General features: G+C 46.8%; 1 protein-coding gene across 13 annotated transcripts in view; it reads left to right on the top strand.

Moving 5' to 3' along the window:
* The window catches only part of UBAP2 (ubiquitin associated protein 2), an 89,622-nt gene that overhangs the window by 54,986 nt on the left and 12,738 nt on the right, over window positions 1–21,898 (top strand). For 8 of the 13 annotated variants that reach the window (XM_077284381.1, XM_077284301.1, XM_077284363.1 and 5 more), the window contains exons 15-21: window positions 7,146–7,362; window positions 9,020–9,059; window positions 16,943–17,135; window positions 17,310–17,376; window positions 17,449–17,650; window positions 18,769–18,860; window positions 19,116–19,166. In XM_077284381.1, the coding sequence (XP_077140496.1) occupies window positions 7,146–7,362; window positions 9,020–9,059; window positions 16,943–17,135; window positions 17,310–17,376; window positions 17,449–17,650; window positions 18,769–18,860; window positions 19,116–19,166 (862 nt within the window). The remainder of the gene's footprint in view (window positions 1–7,145; window positions 7,363–9,019; window positions 9,060–16,942; window positions 17,136–17,309; window positions 17,377–17,448; window positions 17,651–18,768; window positions 18,861–19,115; window positions 19,167–21,898) is intronic. The other 5 variants (XM_077284390.1, XM_077284352.1, XM_077284317.1 and 2 more) reach the window with 2 other exon arrangements.

The following is a 21,898-nucleotide window of genomic DNA, read 5'->3' as shown; positions in this document are numbered from 1 at the left end:
GCTTTGATGTGGGATCCGGCGGTGAGCCCGCAACAAAGCCGTGACATGTCAGCTGTTATGAACAGCTGACATGGGCGTGCAATAGCGGCGAGTGGCATCACAATGCACCCGCCGCTATTAACTAGTTAAATGCCGCTGTTAAATGCTGACAGCGGCATTTAACTACTGCTTCCGGCCGCGCGGCCGGAAATGCGCTCATCGCCGACCCCCGTCACAAGATCGGGGGTCAGCGATTCATCGCCATAACAACCAGAAGTCTCATTGAGACCTCTATGGTTGTTGATGCCGGCTTGCTGCGAGCGCCACCCTGTGGTCGGCGCTCATAGCAAGCCTCTATTTCTACTACATAGAGGCGATTTATGCTTCGCCTCTATGTAGCTGAGCCGATCAGGCTATGCCAGCTTCTAGTCTCCCATAGAGGCTATTAAAGCATGGCAAAAGTTAAAAAAAAAAAAAAAAAAAAAAAAAATATGAAAAAAATAAAAAAAAATATAAAAGTTGAAATCACCCCCATTTCGCCCCATTCAAAATAAAACAATTAAAATAAAATCAAACATACACATACTTGGTATCGCCGCATTCAGAATCACCCGATCTATCAATTAAAAAAAAAAAGGATTAACCTGATCGCTAAACGGCGTAGCGAGAAAAAAATTTGAAACTTCCGAATTACGTTTTGGTCGCCGCGACATTGCATTAAAATGCAATAACGAGCGATCAAAAGAACGCATCTGCACCAAAATGGTATCGCTAAAAACGTCAGCTCGGCACGAAAAAATAAGTCCTCACCTGACCCCAGATCACGAAAAAATGGAGTCGCTATGGGTATCGGAAAATGACAAATATTTTTTTTTTCACCACTTGTATAAAAAAGTAACCTAGACATATTTGGTGTCTATGAACTCGTAATGACCTGGAGAATCAAAATGGAGGGTCAGTTTTAGCATTTAGTGAACCTAACAAAAAAGCCAAACAAAAAACACTCATGGGATTGCACTTTTTTTGCAATTTGACCGCACTTGGAATTTTTTTCCCATTTTCTAGTACACGACATGGTAAAACCAGTGATGTCGTTCAAAAGTACAACTCGTCCCGCAAAAAAGAAGCCCTCACATGGCCATATTGACGGAAAAATAAAAATGTTATGGCTCTGGGAAGGAGGGGAGCGAAAAACAAACATGGAAAATTCCTGTCACGAAGGGGTTAAAGGGTCAATATTGACTCTCAGGATTGATACATCCAATAGGTGTTCAAGTTCCTGTCCTCATCCTCTTCAGTGAGGAGATTTACAGGTTAAAATTCCGAGAGGAGCATTGCATGGCCTATAAATCTTGTACCAGCTTGACACTTTCCACAAGAAGAAACTTTTGCCTGTAGAGCCCAATACCTCCAATATGGCCTTGTCATGAATTTGGCTGTGGGTGTAACATGGGAATCTCTGGTTAATTTCCAAAGACACACGCTTGATGGGACATTTATATTGTGATGTGAGCTCCAATGGGAACAGTGATGACAGTGTCTAAATCGCTGTGGAATATGTTGGCGCTATATAGGCAAGCATAGTAAATATATTTCCGCTGCGGTTTTCGTTCATTTTTTTTTTTTCCAGCAGCATGTGAACGATACCTGATAATATCTTGCCCACCTATCTGCTACTGTAATATCCTGCAGATCTTCCTCCCACAATGTGGGGTGTGGATATGCCACTTCTTACCATACCCTAATAAGACCCCCAAGGTCCTAGTATTGGCCCTAATTTCATCTTCTTTGTAAGTTTTCTGACAAAAGAAGGTTTATATATTTATGTATAATTATAGTAAACGTATATTAACCCCTTCCCGACATTTGACGTACTATCCCGTCGAGGTGGGGTGGGCCCCCATGACCGCCGACGGGATAGTACGTCATACGCGATCGGCCGCGCTCACGGGGGGAGCGCGGCCGATCGCGGCCGGGTGTCGGCTGCATATCGCAGCTGACATCCGGCACTATGTGCCAGGAGCGGTCACGGACCGCCCCCGGCACATTAACCCCCGGCACACCGCGATCAAACATGATCGCGGTGTACCGGCGGTACAGGGAAGCATCGCGCAGGGAGGGGGCTCCCTGCGGGCTTCCCTGAGACGATCGGTACAAGGTGATGTACTCACCTCGTACCGAACGTCTTCTCCCTGCAGGCCCCGGATCCAAAATGGCCGAGGGGCTGTATCCGGGTCCTGCAGGGAGCACTTCCGGGTCGGAGCAGGCTGCAGATGAAAGCTGCAGCCTGCTCCGATGAAAGGATGATCGCGGATCTCATAGAGTGCTGTGCACACTATCAGATCTGCGATCTGTGATGTCCCCCCCTGGGACAAAGTAAAAAAGTAAAAAAAAAAATTTCCACATGTGTAAAAAAAAAAAAAAAAAATTCCTAAATAAATAATAATAATAAAAAAAAAAATATTATTCCCATAAATACATTTCTTTATCTAAAAAAAACAAACAAAAACAATAAAAGTACACATATTTAGTATCGCCGCGTCCGTAACGACCCAACCTATAAAACTGACCCACTAGTTAACCCCTTCAGTAAACACCGTAAGAAAAAAAAAAAAAAACGAGGCAAAAAACAACGCTTTATTACCATACCGCCGAACAAAAAGTGGAATAACACGCGATCAAAAAGACGGATATAAATAACCATGTTACCGCTGAAAACGTCATCTTGTCCCGCAAAAAACGAGCCGCCATACAGCATCATCAGCAAAAAAATAAAAAAGTTATAGTCCTCAGAATAAAGCGATGCCAAAATAATTATTTTTTCTATAAAATAGTTTTTATCGTATAAAAGCGTCAAAACATAAAAAAATGATATAAATGAGATATCGCTGTAATCGTACTGACCCGACGAATAAAACTGCTTTATCAATTTTACCAAACGCAGAACGGTATAAACGCCTCTCCCAAAAGAATTCATGAATAGCAGGTTTTTGGTTATTCTGCCTCACAAAAATCGGAATAAAAAGTGATAAAAAATGGTCACGTGTCCGAAAATGTTACCAATAAAAACGTCAACTCGTCCCGCAAAAAAAAAAAAACCTCACATGACTCTGTGGACCAAAATGTGGAAAAATTATAGGTCTCAAAATGTGGAGACGCAAAAACTTTTTTGCTATAAAAAGCGTCTTTTAGTCTGGTTTCACACTTGCGTTTTTATCTGCATGCGTTTTTTAAAAAAACCACGTGTGAAAAAATGCATGTAAACGCGGTAAAACGCATGCGTTTTTATAGAAAAACACAAGAAAACAAGAAAAAAACAAAAAACCCTAACCCTACCCCTACCCTGAAATACGTGGCACTGAAATACGTGGCACTGAAATATACGTTTATATACGTATATAAGTGCCACGATATTTCAGTGGCCACGTATTTCAGTGGCCACGTATTTAAGTGCCACGTATTTAAGTGCCACGTATTTAAGTGCCACGTATTTAAGTGCCACGTATTTCAGTGCCACTTATTTACGTGCCACGTATTTACGTGCCACGTATTTTTCAGTGCCTGAAATACGTGGCACTGAAATATCGTGGCACTGAAATATCGTGGCACTGAAGTATTTACGTGCCACGTATTTTTCAGTGCCTGAAATACGTGGCACTGAAATACGTGGCACTGAAATATCGTGGCACTGAAATATCGTGGCATTGAAATATCGTGGCACTGAAATACGTGGCACTGAAATACGTGGCACTTAAATACGTGGCACTTAAATACGTGGCTCTTAAATACGTGGCACTTATATACGTGGCACTTATATACGTGGCACTTATGACTGTCAGAAAATGTTCAGTAAACGGTTAGGGGTGAGGTTAGGGGTAGGGTTTCAGGTAGAATTGGGGAGTTTCCACTGTCCAGGCACATCAGGGGCTCTCCAAACGCGACATGGCGTCCAATCTCAATTCCAGCCAATTCTGCGTTGAAAAAGTAAAACAGTGCTCCTTCCCTTCCGAGCTCTCCCGTGCGTCCAAAAAGGGGTTTACCCCAACATATGGGGTATCAGCGTACTAGGGACAAATTGAACAACAACTTCTGGGGTCCAAGTTCTCTTGTTATCCTTGGGAAAATAAAAATTTGGGGGGCTAAAAATCATTTTTGTGGGAAAAAAAATATGTTTTATTTTCACGGCTCTGCGTTGTAAACTGTAGTGAAACACTTGGGGGTTCAAAGTTCTCACAACACATCTAGATAAGTTCCTTGGGAGGTCTAGTTTCCAATATGGGGTCACTTGTGGGGGGTTTGTACTATTTGGGTACATCAGGGGCTCTGCAAATGCAACGTGACGCCTGCAGACCAATCCATTTAAGTCTGCATTCCAAATGGCGCTCCTTCCCTTCCGAGCTCTGTCATGCGCCCAAACAGTGGTCCCCCCCCACAAATGGGGTATCAGCGTACTCCAGACAAATTGGACAACAACTTTTGAGGTCCAATTTATCCTGATACCCTTGTAAAAATACAAAACTGGGGGCTAAAAAATCATTTTTGTGAAAAAAAAAATAATTTTTATTTTCACGGCTCTGCGTTATAAACTGTAGTGAAACACTTGGGGGTTCAAAGCTCTCAAAACACATCTAGATAAGTTCCTTAGGGGGTCTACTTTCCAAAATGGTGTCACTTGTGGGGGGGTTTAATGTTTAGGCACATCAGGGGCTCTGCAAATGCAACGTGACGCCTGCAGACCAATCCATTTAAGTCTGCATTCCAAATGGCGCTCCTTCCCTTCCGAGCTCTGTCATGCGCCCAAACAGTGGTTCCCCCCCACATAGGGGGTATCAGCGTACTCAGGACAAATTGGACAACAACTTTTAGGGTCCAATTTATCCTGATACCCTTGTGAAAATACAAAACTGGGGGCTAAATTTCATTTTTGTGAAAAAAAAAAAAAATTATTTTCACGGCTCTGCGTTATAAACTGTAGTGAAACACTTGGTGGTTCAAAGTTCTCACAACACATCTAGATAAGTTCCTTGGGGGGTCTAGTTTCCAATATGGGGTCACTTGTGGGGGGTTTGTACTGTTTGGGTACATCAGGGGCTCTGCAAATGCAACGTGACGCCTGCAGACCAATCCATTTAAGTCTGCATTCCAAATGGCGCTCCTTCCCTTCCGAGCTCTGTCATGCGCCCAAACAGTGGTCCCCCCCCACAAATGGGGTATCAGCGTACTCCAGACAAATTGGACAACAACTTTTGAGGTCCAATTTATCCTGATACCCTTGTAAAAATACAAAACTGGGGGCTAAAAAATCATTTTTGTGAAAAAAAAAATAATTTTTATTTTCACGGCTCTGCGTTATAAACTGTAGTGAAACACTTGGGGGTTCAAAGCTCTCAAAACACATCTAGATAAGTTCCTTAGGGGGTCTACTTTCCAAAATGGTGTCACTTGTGGGGGGGTTTAATGTTTAGGCACATCAGGGGCTCTCCAAACGCAACATGGCATCCCATCTTAATTCCAGTCAATTTTGCATTGAAAAGTAAAATAGCGCTTCTTCCCTTCTGAGCTCTGCTATGCGCCCAAACAATGGTTTACACCCACATATGGGGTATCGTCGTACTCAGGACAAATTGCACAACAACTTTTGTGGTCTAATTTCTTCTCTTACCCTTGGGGAAATAAAAAAATGGGGGTTAAAAGATCATTTTTGTGAAAAAATATGATTTTTTATTTTTACGGCTCTGCATTATAAACTTCTGTGAAGCACTTGTTGGGTCAAAGTGCTCAACACACATCTAGATAAGTTCCTTAAGGGGTCTACTTTCCAAAATGGTGTCACTTGTTAGGGGTTTCAATGTTTAGGCACATCAAGGGCTCTCTAAATGCAACATGGCGTCCCATCTCAATTCCAGTCAATTTTGCATTGAAAAGTCAAATGGCGCTCCTTCCCTTCCGAGCTCTGCCCTGCGCCCAAACAATGGTTTACACCCACATATGGGGTATCAGCGTACTCAGGACAAATTGCACAACAATTTTTGGGGTCCAATTTCTTCTCTCACCCTTGGGAAAATTAAAAAATTGGGGGTGAAAAGATCATTTTTGTGAAAAAATATGATTTTTTATTTTTACGGCTCTGCATTATAAACTTCTGTAAAGCACTTGTTGGGTCAAAGTGCTCACCACACATCTAGATAAGTTCCTTAGGGGGTCTACTTTCCAAAATGGTGTCACTTGTTAGGGGTTTCAATGTTTAGGCACATCAGGGGCTCTCCAAATGCAACATGGCGTCCCATCTCAATTCCAGTCAATTTTGCATTGAAAAGTCAAATGGCGCTCCTTTGCTTCCAAGCTCTGCCATGCGCCCAAACTGTGGTTTACCCCCACATATGGGGTATCAGCGTACTCAGGACAAATTGTACAACAACTTTTGGGGTCTATTTTCTCCTGTTACCCTTGGTAAAATAAAACAAATTGGAGCTGAAATAAATTTTGTGTGAAAAAAAGTTAAATGTTCATTTTTATTTAAACATTCCAAAAATTCCTGTGAAACACCTGAAGGGTTAATAAACTTCTTGAAAGTGGTTTTGAGTACCTTGAGGGGTGCAGTTTTTAGAATGGTGTCACACTTGGGTATTTTCTATCATATAGACCCCTCAAAATGACTTCAAATGAGATGTGGTCCCTAAAAAAAAATGGTGTTGTAAAAATGAGAAATTGCTGGTCAACTTTTAACCCTTATAACTCCCTAACAAAAAAAAATTTTGGTTCCAAAATTGTGCTGATGTAAAGTAGACATGTGGGAAATGTTATTTATTAAGTATTTTGTGTGACATATGTCTGTGATTTAAGGGCATAAAAATTCAAAGTTGGAAAATTGCGAAATTTTCAAAATTTTCGCCAAATATTCGTTTTTTTCACAAATAAACGCAAGCTATATCGAAGAAATTTTACCACTAACATGAAGTACAATATGTCACGAGAAAACAATGTCAGAATCGCCAAGATCCGTTGAAGCGTTCCAGAGTTATAACCTCATAAAGGGACAGTGGTCAGAATTGTAAAAATTGGCCCGGTCATTAACGTGCAAACCACCCTTGGGGGTGAAGGGGTTAAGAATTTTTTCTATTTTTTTTTTATTCTTTTTAAAGCAAGTGTTATCTTTCTCTTTCTAGTGACTCCCTGAATACCTCTCTGCCAATATCCAGTACTGTGCAGGAGCCCAGCTACACGTCTCCAGTAATCGCCACGTCCAGCCACAGCAGCTCCACGCAGAGCCCCAGTCCGGTCACCATCTCCTCTTCCTCCTCCTCCTCTTACGACCAGACGTCTGTGCACAACAGAATAGGATACCAAAGCTCCATGTCGGCCTCTGAGGTGGTACCTGTCACTGTAAGCTCCTAATTTATGCTTCAATTTACAATTTCAGAGCAAATTTCTGATGAACGCCAAAAAGCTTGAAGCAAAAAAAAAAAAAAATGGGGCTAATTTTTTTTTGTTGCCACTTATTGTCCTTGAACCAAGGCTTAGATAAATAGCTGACACTTCAATGTTCCCCATCACCTTCCCTTGTATGGGTCCTATTTTGATAGATTGTGCTGGAGTATGGGATTATAATGACAAAATTGAAAGTTTCACCCTATTCCCTGGATAAGAGGTTACTCCCTGATTATTTGGAGGTCCCCACCAATCCTGAGAGCAGGTTTCTATAGGCGGAGGTCAATCATGCGCACCGCTGTTCATTCTCAATGGGAGTGCTGAAGAACCATGCTGCGCTCCTCACGACCGTGGAATGAATGGACTGGAGGAGCGCATGCTCGACCTGCAGAAGGCACGTGGCTCTTCATGGACCAGTTATCTGCATATTGCGGCATTCAGGATGTTAACCCCCATCTTGGGGAGGATAGTCTAAGAGCTGGAAATGTATTTAAAAGGTAAAACCATTACTCCTATTGCCGCACTGAAGCTGGCGCTTCAACAATCATTTAGGTGGGGGAATTAAATATGCAAATTGCCTCTTCTGAGAAAAAGAGGACTTAAACTCCATAGCGCCACCTGTTGAAAGTAGCGATCCTACAAGTCACAATCAACCCATTAACGAGTCGTGCTATATGACTTAGGATAAAAGCCAAATCAGTATCTCAATTCGCAGACACGGTGTTTCGGGCTGTTGGCCCTCGTCAGTGCTAAGCATGAGAACTGATTTGGCTAGGTGAGAGGCTCTGGACTGGGGTCTAAGGGCGAATAAGCCTCCTTACCTTGACAAGCCAGCTGGTATGTCACTCTCCATAAGGAGAAACCTTACCCCTTAGACCCCAGTCCAGAGCCTCTCACCTAGCCAAATCAGTTCTCATGCTTCGCACTGACGAGGGCCAACAGCCCGAAACACCGTGTCTGCGAATTGAGATACTGATTTAACTTTTATCCTAAGTCATATTGCACGACTCGTTAGAGGGTTGATTGTGACTTGTAGGATCGCTGCTTCAAACAGGTGGCGCTATAGAGTTTAAGTCCTCTTTTTCTCAGAAGAGGCAATTTGCATATTTAATTTCCCAGAGGAGCATTGCACGGCGAATAAGCCTCCTTACCTTGACAAGCCAGAGATGGTATGTCACTCTCCATAAGGTGAAAAGTTACCCCTTAGGTGGGGGACTGAGTAGATGAAGAATAGTTATTTTACGATTTAACTTGTGAAAAGCCGGCAAGGAGCCATATGGCATCTACCAGTTCCTCTCCCATGAACTGACAGGTCTCTCCATATGTGTGCATTTAGGGGAGCAAGGTGTAGCATGGTTCCCGGACTGCTTTTAAAATGGTTTTCTCTGAATTTTCAGAATAAAAACCGCATGGCTGCAATAACGCAACCAGTGTCTGGCTACTGGACCTTTTGTCAGGGTCCTTTTCATTCCCTCATAGCCTAGTTAGGCTGTTTCCCTTCTCTGTCTACCAGCATGCACATTTCTCCCCCTATATGCATCGATCACACACAGTCTCAGGATCTTGTCGCTGGTCGTTGTGCGGAGATCTTATTTTTTTTCTCTCATTCTAGAACGGACACAATGGGATTCGGGCTCAAGTGTCTTTGAACAGTAAGTACCTGCTTAGTGATCATCACCAGAGTTTTATTTCCTCCTGATACATGCACCATTTATGTAACTGCAGTCTTCCTTGTGGGTGCCGGCTCTCCCCAGAGCTCTGTAACAAGACAATGATGCTTCCTTCCAAGCACACGTCCTAATTATTGTGCGGACAGAAACTTACTGAGTCTTGTGGCCATCCAGACTGACACGATCGCCTCCTAATCCCAAGCAAGCCATCTTTCTGTTATAATAGTCTTCAGCCTGCAGCTGGCACATATCTTTGGACATGCTGCCAAGTTCTTAATGTCTAAATTTTTATTTTTTTTTAACCCCGGGTACTCTGTCCAGGCCCCAGAATTGAGATTGTTATATTCAGAGACCTCTTAAGAAATGCACCTTTTATGTAGAAACTGAGAATCTTTTCTAAATCATTTGCTTTCCAATTTTACATTTTCTGCACTGTGTTTTCTCCTGAGTTCTCGTAGTTTAGAGTTTAAGACATTTCCTTTCTGGCTCGTCTGTGTTGAGATGTCCCTTGAGTCTCTGGTGACCTTAGGGCTTACCTAGGCCAACGTGAAGAAAAGGTGACTCGCCTGACCTGGGAGCCTTGTGTGAGGTCCACTGCTCGTGAGCAGGAGACCTGACCCAGCACGTCCCCAGCTAATGTTCTACCAGGCATGAAGCATCTGCTTGGCATTCGATCACCGGTCTCTTCTTCCACATTGTGGCCTTATCAGGTTCCTGGTTGAGCTCTTATTTCATGTGTTCACTTCACCATCATTTCAGCTACGACTTTTTCTTCTTTCCAAGTAGTTACAGGGAAGCAAACCACCAAAGAGTTTGCAGTAGGTATTACCAGCCCGGATTATGATGGCACTTGTTCTGCAATAAATTTTAGTGGTCATGCAAAACTCCGAGTAGTAATCTCCGCTCCCTGGGACGCATTGCTATTAGTGGTTGGTTTCTTACCCCACCTCCCATTGACCATCACTCAGGAATCATTACTGAGAAATGAAGTCATGAAATGCTATAGGTAATGGTAATTGGGTCCCTTAATGCCAGAATTGATACAATCTTTATATATATATATATATATATATATATATATATATATATATGTGTGTATTTTACTTGTAGGCACAGTGGTAATCTGCATGTTTGGATGTCTAACTGGAAGAGCGGCTGCAGGCAGAAAATCTTGATGAATTCTCCCTCTCTGGCTGCTCATTCTGAGGTGCAGGGGTAATGACCACAGCTCACTAATGGCGGCCCCGATGCCTGGAAGCGAGCTGCCCGCGGGAAAATAACATTTCTCCTTCGCCTCATTGGGGGACACAGACCGTGGGTGTATGCTGCTGCCACTAGGAGGCTGACACTAAGTGAAACAAAGAAAGTTAGCTCCTCCCCTGCAGTATACACCCTCCTGCTGGCTCTCAGTTCCTCCCCTGCAGTATACCCCCTCCTGCTGGCTCTCAGCTCCTCCCCTGCAGTATACACCCTCCTGCTGGCTCTCAGCTCCTCCCCTGCAGTATACACCCTCCTGCTGGCTCTCAGCTCCTCCCCTGCAGTATACACCCTCCTGCTGGCTCCCAGCTCCTCCCCTGCAGTATACACCCTCCTGCTGGCTCCCAGCTCCTCCCCTGCAGTATACACCCTCCTGCTGGCTCTCAGCTCCTCCCCTGCAGTATACACCCTCCTGCTGGCTCCCAGCTCCTCCCCTGCAGTATACACCCTCCTGCTGGCTCTCAGCTCCTCCCCTGCAGTATACACCCTCCTGCTGGCTCTCAGCTCCTCCCCTGCAGTATACACCCTCCTGCTGGCTCTCGGCTCCTCCCCTGCAGTATACACCCTCCTGCTGGCTCTCGGCTCCTCCCCTGCAGTATACACCCTCCTGCTGGCACTCACCTCCTCCCCTGCAGTATACACCCTCCTGCTGGCACTCGGCTCCTTCCAGGCTGCAGTATACACCCTCCTGCTGGCTCTCAGCTCCTCCCCTGCAGTGTACACCCTCCTGCTGGCTCTCAGCTCCTCCCCTGCAGTATACACCCTCCTGCTGGCTCTCAGCTCCTCCCCTGCAGTATACACGCTCCTGCTGGCTCTCAGCTCCTCCCCTGCAGTATACACGCTCCTGCTGGCTCTCAGCTCCTCCCCTGCAGTATACACCCTCCTGCTGGCTCTCAGCCAACCAGTTCTTGCTTAGTGTCCGTAGGAGGCACACGGACTGGTCTGCTATTCAGACCCAAAGAATCTTTTTACTTTTACCTTTTACCGGACAAAGGGGGCGACGGATTCTTTCATGTTCCGATCTCCCCCGAACCAACAACAGGCGAGCACGGGAGTTTCACCTCTCCGTATCCTCTCCTGCGACGTGGGAAGCCACTGCCTGAGCTGATTCTAGGGGTGACGGGCCCCTTCAAGGGCACCGATCTCACCCTCCCTTATCAGACGAGCACTGGAGTGTCACCTCCAGTATCCTCTTCTGCAGCCAGGCCTATTGCCGGACATTCAGCCCTGCCCACCAGGTTTTACCCTCGGCTGTTCAGAGGCACAATCCAGTGTGGCGTCCGAGCAGCCCCCACTGCACCACCACTATTAAGAGCGGATGGTACAAGGAGGCGGACGGTTCCTCTTCTCCTCCCTGCTAAAGGGACGATGGATTGAGGGTTTTTTCTTATCCCTGCACCGTCCAAAACAGCAGCGACAGCACAGGATCTTTTTCTACCTTCTGACCTGCTGAACAGAGCTGCATACTGGGGTAAGTGCCGGGACTCGAGCGGTTGGAGGGCTCTGCGCATTTTCCCCCGTCCGGCGCCGGCTGGCTTAAACAATTTAGCCCCCGGCTTCGGGTTTGTGTAGGCCGCAACCTGGAACTCCAGCCCATGCTAGGCCGCACTGCAGGCTCCGCCCCCCAATTCAGGCGCCTCTCATTCAGGACGAGAGCTCTATTCTCGGCAGCCATCTTCATCCTCCTGCCATCTCCGGACACGAGCTCATCCGGAAGTGGCTGCTGCATCGCACCGGCAGTATTCAGACGGCGGACTCAGAATCTCGGTAAGGAGAATCCTCCCTCCACACCCCTCCCCCGCACGCACCTGGCAGCATAAAGGGACTAGCGTTCCCTATTTTTAATACTTAAGACCTGTAATCTCTGGTTGTCCAGCAAGCTCCGGTCTTAAGGGTACATGACCGCATTCCCTGGTCTTAAAGACGCATGCCCAGTAGTCGCTGGGCTTATAGGTACATGTCCAGCTTTCCCTGGCTTTGTAAAAACACATAACCAGCATTCCCTGGTCTTAATGGTTCCCTAGTTTAAAAGGGGCACATTACCAGCATTCTCTGCTCTTCAAGTCATGACCAGCCAGGAGCCGGTCACCTTCCACAGAGTACTTAGTTCAAATGAGCTCAGGAGCCCTCCGCCGCTGCCGATCCCGGCTCTTCCCAGAGTACCTAGTTCCCCACAAGGGGCTTCACCTCTGGCGTAATCCTTGAAAAATGCCCCGGTCTTAAAGACATATGACCAGCATGCCCTGGTCTTACGAACATGGCCAGTATACCCTGGTCTTAAAGGCACATGACCAGTATGCTCTGGTCTTAAAGGCACATGACCAGTATGCCCTGGTCTTAAAGGCACATGACCAGTATGCCCTGGTCTTAAAGGCACATGACCAGTATGCCCTGGTTCTTAAAGGCACATGACCATTTAAAGGCTCATGAACAGTATGCCCCCCTAAAGGCACAAGACCAGTATTCCCTGGTCTTAAAGGCACACGACCAGTATTCCCTAGTCTTAAAGGCGCACGACCAGTATTCCCTAGTCTTAAAGGCGCATGACCAGTATTCACTGGTCTTAAGGTCACATGTTCAATCCGAAGCTGGTCACCCTAACTGAGCTCTGCAGCCCTCCGCCGCTGATCCCAGTTTATCTGAGTACCTAGTCCCCCTCAGTGGACTTTGTCACTAACCGCAACCCATGGTTTCTCTGACCAAGAGATCGAATCCCTCTGTGAACCCTCTGTGGCTCGGAGTGCTCGCAGGACAGATATACATGGTCCCTCTCCTACAATGGGAGCCGTCGGCTAGCAGGCAAGTATTCTAGAAAAATGAACAGGCGTCTAGAAAACGGAAGTTTTCATTTCCTGATCTCCCCTCTATGATTTGTTGAGAACAATGCTCTGAATATGGATCAGATATTGCCTTGGATTGCCAGAGCTTCAGAAAAAGAGGGACTCGCCTATTTATATCAACAAATTGACGAGCGGTTCCCTGGACAGAAGCCTCTACGTGGGATGCCATACCTGGTCTGATTTTTAAGGGCGACGGGTCCTTTAAAGGGCACCGATTTCCTCATCCCCCCCACACACCATCAACAGACGAGCACATGCAGTGTCGCCTCCATGTATCCTCTTCTGCATCTAAGCCTATCGCCAGACAACCTGCCCTGGCATCCAAGCACCACTATTTAGCGGGTGATGCAAGAAAGCGGACGATTCCTCCCTGTTAAGAGGATGGTGGATCGAGGGTTCCTAATTTTCTACTCTGCACGACGATGGCAAGGCACTGTATTTTCCTGACCTGCTGGATGCAGCCCCGCATTCTGCCACTTGGCAGACTAACCGGGTAGAATTTCTTATGGTATACCTACCAGTGTCCCTGCCCGATGTATCATCAATTAATATACCACAGACGGTCGGATAGCAAATCTGGTTCGTTCCGTCTTGTGGCTTCAGGTTCAGCGCTCTACCCTTCCTTAGTCGTCTCATGGGTTGCTGGACCAATAGTCTCCTGGTCAGAGGCCTTAACTACTTTGTTTCACACAAGTAACCTTTCCCCGAAGACAGTTCAGCTGGCCAATCAAATCTTCTGAGCGGGAGACTAACAAGGGATCGTATCTTTTCTACAGACCCAACCAGCAGTGGAAGCGTTGTCCAGGACAGTCTAGATCTAAGGGATCTTGGTTCCAAAAAGGGGGAATGAAAAGTAATACCAATCCTGGACCTCAAACTTCTAACAACCTTTGACAAGGTCCTCCTTTTTCAAATGGAGTTCCTCCGTTCAGCCATTACTTCAACAGAAAAATGTGGAGTTTCTGGCATCCATCGACATTCGGGATTTTTACCCTCACATTCCTATTTTTCCCCTCTACAATAATCCCTTCGCCTTCCATTCGCGAACAGCATTTTCGAGTCACGACCTTGCCCTTCGGCCTGGCTACCGCACCAGAGTGGTCGCAAAGGGCATGGCGGTTGTCATGTGCCTCTTGCACCTAGAAGCATGGTCGTCCTGCCCTATTTGGTCGACTTTCTAGCCGCTCTTCCAGGACTACGCTGAGTCGTCTATATCACTTGCAATACCTTCTCACTTGGGCTAGCAGCTAAACTTAGACGAGTTTTTCCACATTCACAGCCCAGCAGATCCTTTTTGAGGATGATCCTGCACAAGAAGGATGGTAATCCTTTCTCGAGTCAAGGTCGTGGCCTTTCAACAGGGAGCTCGGCACTTGGTCACTCATTCCCTCGGTTCATTCAACTCGCTAGGAGGGTTCTGGGGAAAAAAGACGACAATGGAAGCAGTTTTCTTTCGCTCCGCTCGTTTTCAGCAAATCAATCAGCTTTCAAAGGGCAGTCTCTAACCTCCTTCCTCATCTAGAGCCTTCTCCTGGTCCAATGGTTATTAGGGAATACCAATGCCAGTCTTCTCCCGATCATTGCACTGGGGATCCGATCGGTACGGCTAATCCTACAGCAGGTCCACTGCCTTCAGGCGGGTCAACCATCCGTCTTCAATTGGATAATGTCTAGCAGGTACCCACAGTCAAGCGCCATGGCCGAGGTACCTCGCACTCTCTGATGGGCCGAGATCTGTCACTTGGTGGTCTCAGCAGTACATATCTCTGGAGTAGAACACTGGGCCGCAGACCTATTCAGCCGTCAGGGTTTTCTCCTCAAGTGAGTGGGAACTTCACTCGGAAGTCTTCCATCAGATCTGCCTTTGCTGGAGTACTCCAGATGTACGTCGGGTGGCGTCCAAATTGAACACCAATGTACTCCAGTTCATGGTTCGACCTCGAGATCCAAGACCATCGCAGTGCATGCTCGGTTCTTCCATGGTACCAATTTCCATAACCCCTCTTCCACTACTTCTGAGATCTTTTTGGAAGCAGAAAGGGCCCCAGGGGTCCCAGGAGACCCACACTGACAATGTCAGGTTCTCTCGCTTGCCGTACTAGCATTTTTTCCGTCTTATTGCGACAAAACTGCAAATATGGAATTTATAGCGGGGAGTCTTCACCTGTAGTTTTTCTCTACCGCGTACCGTTAGTTCTGTGGGACCTTAGTGGTCCTGGGGATCTTACAGTAGACTCCTTTTTTGATCCGGACAGACTTTACTATCAAGGATGGTCGCTCCCCTTGTTTCTCTGCGTTCCTGTCATCCTGATGAGTCTTCAGAGCTCGCCACTCTGTTCTTTCAGACTTTTTCCTTATTACCATCAACGCAAGGTCGCCCTCAGGCCATCTCCTTCCCTCGTTACCAAGGTGGTATTGTATTCCCACTGTCGCAAGGGCATCGTCCTTCTCTCATCTCTTTCGGCTCCAGTCCACAAAACGGAATGGGTTCTCCATAATCTGGAAGAAGTGAGGGCTCCGAGTGGGTACGTATCAAGGACGGCGTCCTTCCGAAGGTTGGACACTTTACTTGGGCTTCTCGATGGTAAGAAGGCTTCCTGATGGTCACAGGAAGAGTTTAGCCGTTTCATCAGCCATGTTAGCTTTGTGGTTTCTTTTCACCATCCAGGAGTCCTTCCGTGCTAGATGTCAGCCTATCTCCCTGTCTGAGGGCTCTAGACACCAGACGTCGGCAAGCACGGCCGCAAGCTTGCAAATTCCTCTAGTCCGCATGCATTCTTGAAGCACTATAATTTCCACACTTCCACACATGTGAGTGGGCAGGCGGACTCTGCAGGCCGCGGTGACGCACTTGTAAGTAGCGGTTACACCGGCCTGATCTGATGTTGTCCCCACCCAGGGACTGCTTTGGGACGTCCCACGGTCTGTGTCCCCCAATGAGGCGAAGGAGAAATAGGGATTTTTGCGTACTCACCGTAAAATCCTTTTCTCCGAGCCATTCATTGGTGGACACAGCTCCCTCCCTATTATTAGTTTGTGCTTGCTTTTATGATTTGACATGCTATACTCTCATATGTAATGTGACATGCTATACGCTCATATGTTGTTATTGATCTCCTACTGCTTTTGCACCGAACTGGTTAGCTGAGAGCCAGCAGGAGGGTGTATACTGCAGGGGAGGAGCTAACTTTCTTTGTTTCACTTAGTGTCAGCCTCCTTGTGGCAGTAGCATACACCCACGGTCTGTGTCCCCCAATGAATGGCTCGGAGAAAAGGATTTTACGGTGAGTACACAAAAATCCCTATTTCATTCTCTCCCTTTACCGCACTTCCAGTTAGACAACGGAACAGGTCTAAAAACAGTTATCACTTACTTCAGGTAAGTAGCAATTTTTGTTTTCCTGCCCAGTTCCTTTTTAAAGGGGGTCTTCCTGCCTTCTTTTCGATATTGAATTAGGGAACCGTCCAGATATAAAAAACTACTATACTTGCTCCAAAAATCCGCTTTAGCGCTACTGGTCCGACGTTCTCTGTCAGACTGCAAATGGTGATGTGACGACCACCAGTCACCTGAAGGCTGCGGCCACTTATTGGCTGCAGAATCCGAGTACTTGCGATCCCAATGGCGCGGCTTCCCAGGGCGAGTATAACAAACTGTTTTTTAACTGGATGGCGCCTGTATGTAAATGTAAGATTTCCCATATGTCTGGGAGCCATTGTCTGGTCTGGCTAAATAGAGCAATAATTCTGTGTGTCCTCTTGTTACAGCAACTTCTTCTGTACCATCCTTGAAGTCTGAGAACTCGCAGAGCCTGTCTTCTGTGGTGTCTCTGTCCAGTCCGGCCTCCACTGCCTCCTCTCTCCTTCCAGCAGTGTCTCAGCAGCACACGTCGGCTGTGTCGCTCTCCAGCTTACCGCAGCCCAGCGACCTCTCAAGTAGCTCTCTATCCCAACTCAACAGGTATAAACCCAACAAGCTTGTCCGGCAGTAAGCGCAGCAGACGGTGATGGTAACCAAGCACACATCTGACCTTGCATTTGGAGATCTTTATGACTGAGTCTTGCACAAACTGTTGGCAATGTTTTTCACTGCTAGTTTGTCATTGTAACACCATGTCTATAATTCTCCCCGTAGCACTTTGTCTGGGCACCAGAACAGCCTTCCTGCAGCGTCTGTATTGTCCACGGCCGTTTCCCACACAGTAAGATCTCTCATTTGTGATGGCTTAGCTGTGTAATTATTCCAGGAATCTAAACTTGTTACACTTTTATAGCATACGAGTGTGGAGAACTCCGTGTCGCTCCAGCCCAGCACAACGTTCTCTACGGCCCCCACGTCTGCGACGAGCACCACCTCTTCTGTAGTCAGCCTGGCCAGCAGTATGAACACTACAAACAGCTTGGGCCTGAGCGTTCCCAGTGTCAGTGTGCCAGCGGCCGCTGCCAACAACAGAACTGCTCCACTTGTCTCTTCAGGTAAGAGGCTGTGGCCATGTACAATGGTGTGCACCCCACCTGCCGTGTGCAATGGTGTGCACCCCACCTGCCGTGTGCAATGGTGTGCACCCCACCTGCCGTGTGCAATGGTGTGCACCCCACCTGCCGTGTGCAATGGTGTGCGCCCCACCTGCCGTGTGCAATGGTGTGCACCCCACCTGCCGTGTACAGTGGTGTGCACCCCACCTGCCGTGTACAGTGGTGTGCACCCCACCTGCCGTGTGCAATGGTGTGCACCCCACCTGCCGTGTGCAATGGTGTGCACCCCACCTGCCGTGTACAGTGGTGTGCACCCCACCTGCCGTGTACAGTGGTGTGCACCCCACCTGCCGTGTACAGTGGTGTGCCACCCACCTGCTGTGTACAATGGTGTGCCCCCCACCTGCCACGACAATGGTGTGCCCCCCACCTGCCGTGTACAGTGGTGTGCCCCCCACCTGCCGTGTACAGTGGTGTGCCCCCCACCTGCCGTGTACAGTGGTGTGCCCCCAACCTGCCGTGTACAGTGGTGTGCCCCCCACCTGCCGTGTACAATGGTGTGCCCCCCACCTGCCGTGACAATGGTGTGCCCCCCACCTGCCGTGTACAATGGTGTGCCCCCCACCTGCCGTGTACAATGGTGTGCCCCCCACCTGCTGTGTACAATGGTGTGCACCCCACCTGCCACGACAATGTTGCTTTGCTATATAGACCTTTATCGCTCTTATTGAGCACTTAGCAATCACTACGGTATTAGGGTTGTGGTTGATGCAGATTCTACGTACAACATCAGTGCAGAAAAAAGCTGCTAGTGTGGTTACATGAGTCTTGCTGATGCACCGCGTTTTCAGCACAACCTTCTTGCCGTTACACAGTTCTTTGTCTGTCTTCATTAGATGACCGACACTTTCCAGCAAGTAGGGACTTGTATCTGAGCACCAGGACAAGTAAAATGCAATGGAAATGACAGTCATTAAAATGCTCATAGACTCTGCATATTTCTTGAATTCTGTAGACATTTCAGGTCCTTGTTTTGTAGAGGTTATGTAACACATGACATCAGCTAATGTTGCAATAGATATTCCAAGTAATATATATATTTTTCCTTCCCTTACCAGGAAAAGCTCCCCCCAACCTGCCGCAGGGTGTGCCCCCTTTGTTACACAATCAGTACATAGTAGGACCTGGAGGTCTCCTGCCTGCATACCCAGTAAGCCCAGTCGTTGTGTCGTGATGAGGAGTTTACTGTTGTGTCGCAGATGTCGTAATTTTGGGATGTGACGTGTGTGTGTGTGCGTGCACGTGCGTGCTTGTGCTTTTGCCTTGTTTCTCATTCAAGTTCTGTGTCTCGATCAAATCCATATTTCATAAAGGCTGTGTGTGTGCAATCATCATTTTTTGTTAAATGACATGTCACCCCCATTATGCCCACTCTTGATTATAATCCTGTGCTGTTACTTTTAAGCAGATCTATGGATATGATGACCTCCAGATGCTTCAATCCAGATTGCCAATGGTGAGTAGTACTTCATGATAGTGGAAAAATTTATTTGATACAACTTGCGTTTTAATTGTGAAAAAAAAAAAGCGTAAATTTGGCCAAAATTTGGTAAACGTATCAATTTTCAAACTTTGAATTCTTATGCCCTTAAATCACAGAGATGTCACACAAAATAGTTAATAAATAACATTTCCCACATGTCTACTTTACATCTGCACAATTTTTGAAACATTTTTTGCTAGTAAGTGAAGTTTTAAAAATTGACCAGCAATTTCCAATTTTTCCAACAAAATTTACAAAACCATTTTTTTTTTTTTTAGGGACCACTTCACATTTGAAGTGAGTTTGAGCGGTCTATAAGACCGAAAACACCTAAAAGTGACACCATTCTAAAAACTGCACCGCTCAAGGTGCTCCAAACTACATTCAAGAAGTTTATTAACCCTTCAGGTGCTTCACAGGAACTGAAGCAATGTGGAAGGAAAAAATGAACATTTAACTTTTTTCACTAACATTTTTCTTTAGACCCACATTCTTTTTTTTTTTTTTTTTTTTTTTTTTTACAAGGGTAACAGGAAAAAATGCATCCCAAAATTTGTATTTCAATTTCTCCTGAACATGCCATACACCATATGTGGAGGGAAACCACTGTTTAAGCGCACGGCAGAGCTCAGAAGGGAAGGGAGCGCCTTTTGATTTTTTGAACGTAGAATTGTCTGGAATTTAGAGCAGATGCCTTGTCACGTTTGCAGAGCCTCTGATGTGGCTAGACAGTGTATGCTCACCCCAAGTGACCCCATTTTGCAAACTAGACCCCCCCCCCCCCCCCAAAGAACTTATTTATTACCTCCAGGTGCTTCACAAAAAATTGTAACGTTGAGTTGTGAAAATAAAAAAAATTACATTTTTTCCACAAAAATAATCCTTTAGCCCCAATTTTTATTATTTTCACAAGGGTAACAGGAGAAAATGGACCCCAAAATCTGTTGTGTAATTTCTCCTGCGCAAGCTGATACCCTATATGTGGAGGAAAACCATTGTTTTGGCGCACGGCAGTGCTCGGAAGGGAAGAAGTGACGTTTTGGAATTCAGACTTTGATGTAATGGTCTGTGGGCGTCATGTCGTGTTTGGAAAGACCCTGATGTGCCTAAACAGTGGAAATCCCCCGCAAGTAGCCCTATATTGGAAATGATCTAGTGTGTCCTGGTGTGTGACTTATATAATAGCATATGTAAGTTGTCTAGTGCATCAGGTTAGCATATCTGAGTTGTGTAGTGTGCGTCAGAAATGAATTTAATAGTCCATGGATGTGTGGTTCGGTCTGAAGCATTCTTTTATACACAGACCAGGTTTGTCGGGGCAGGTGTCGCATTGATAAGTGGTGTCCTTTCATACCCCCCTTCTGTAACAAACTCAGCATTTCTTTTGCGACCTTCCTTTTTTTTGTGGTTTGAGGGATCTGCCCAGTGAAATGTTGGCCTGGTACAATACGAGCACCTTCAATTCCAGACGTATTTGTGCCTGCTCGTTCCTGGTCTCCAAAGATTAGGGCCTGGGTTACAACCTCCTGGAACTGAAGGTATGTTGCACCGGCCTGGCCTGCACATCCTGATGGCAGGAAAGTGTTGTACTTTGTCATCTGTACGATGTGCATGGCCAGCTTCTCGTATCACACCTTGGCTTCTTTCATCACACTGTACGGTTGGAGGACTTGATTGGAAAGTTCAACTTCCCCGATGTTCTTGTTGTACCCCAGGACACAGTTTGGTTTGTGGACCGGTGTAGAGGTACGAGCGATCAAGTAGGTTTGAGAAGGGGATTGGGGTGGAGAAAGATCAGGAACGGTTCAAGGAGGGATCAGGAACTCTTCTTTGTTCACCAGCAACACTAGCAGAGGTGGCACAGGCTTTAAAAGTCTGTGGCACCACAAGGCCCAGCACAGCAGATCTCTGTGACCGCTCTCCTCACGTCTGGATCCTGAAATGAGGAAGCACAGAGAGGTCACTGAGAGTCCAGACTGCGTCTGTGTTCTCTGGTGTGATCAATCGTGTGATGATGATGATAATCAGAGCTGGCCCTGGTGATCCTAGCGTTGCTAGGCACCAGCCTATGATCGGTGCTCTTACACTGAGAAACACTGATTGGCTGTTCAGAATTGAACAGCCAATCACAGCAATCATCGTCATGGGGTGTGGGGCCAAACCAGCAGCTGCGACGAAGACCCCCGGGTCCCTGCTGCAAGATGGTGTTGAACTTTTAATGCTAGCACCGTGACCGGTCGTGGTGCCTCATTAAAGGGAACCTGTCACTCCCAAAATCGAAGATGAGCTAAGCCCACCGGCATCAGGGGCTTATCTACAGCATTCTGTAATGCTGTAGATAAGCCCCCGATGTAACCTGAAAGATGAGAAAAAGAGGTTAGATTATACTCACCCAGGGGCGGTCCCGGTACGATGGGCGGTCTGGGGCCTCCCATCTTTTTACGATGACGTCCTCTTCTTGTCTTCACACTCCGGCGCAGCCGTAATTTGTCTTCCCTGTTGAGGGCAGAGCAAAGTACTGCAGTGTGCAGGCGCCGGAAAAGGTCAGAGAGGCCCAGCACCTGCGCACTGCAGTACTGTGCTCTGCCCTCAACAGGGAAGACAAATTACGCCTGCGCCGGAGCCGCAGCGTGAAGACAAGAAGAGGACGTCATAGTAAGAAGATGGGAGACCCCGGACCGCGGCGCCCATCATACCAGGACCGC

Source organism: Ranitomeya variabilis, chromosome 1 (genome assembly GCF_051348905.1).
Source record: "Ranitomeya variabilis isolate aRanVar5 chromosome 1, aRanVar5.hap1, whole genome shotgun sequence".
Taxonomy (NCBI): domain Eukaryota; kingdom Metazoa; phylum Chordata; class Amphibia; order Anura; family Dendrobatidae; genus Ranitomeya; species Ranitomeya variabilis.
This window is presented reverse-complemented; position numbering and strand designations above follow the sequence as displayed.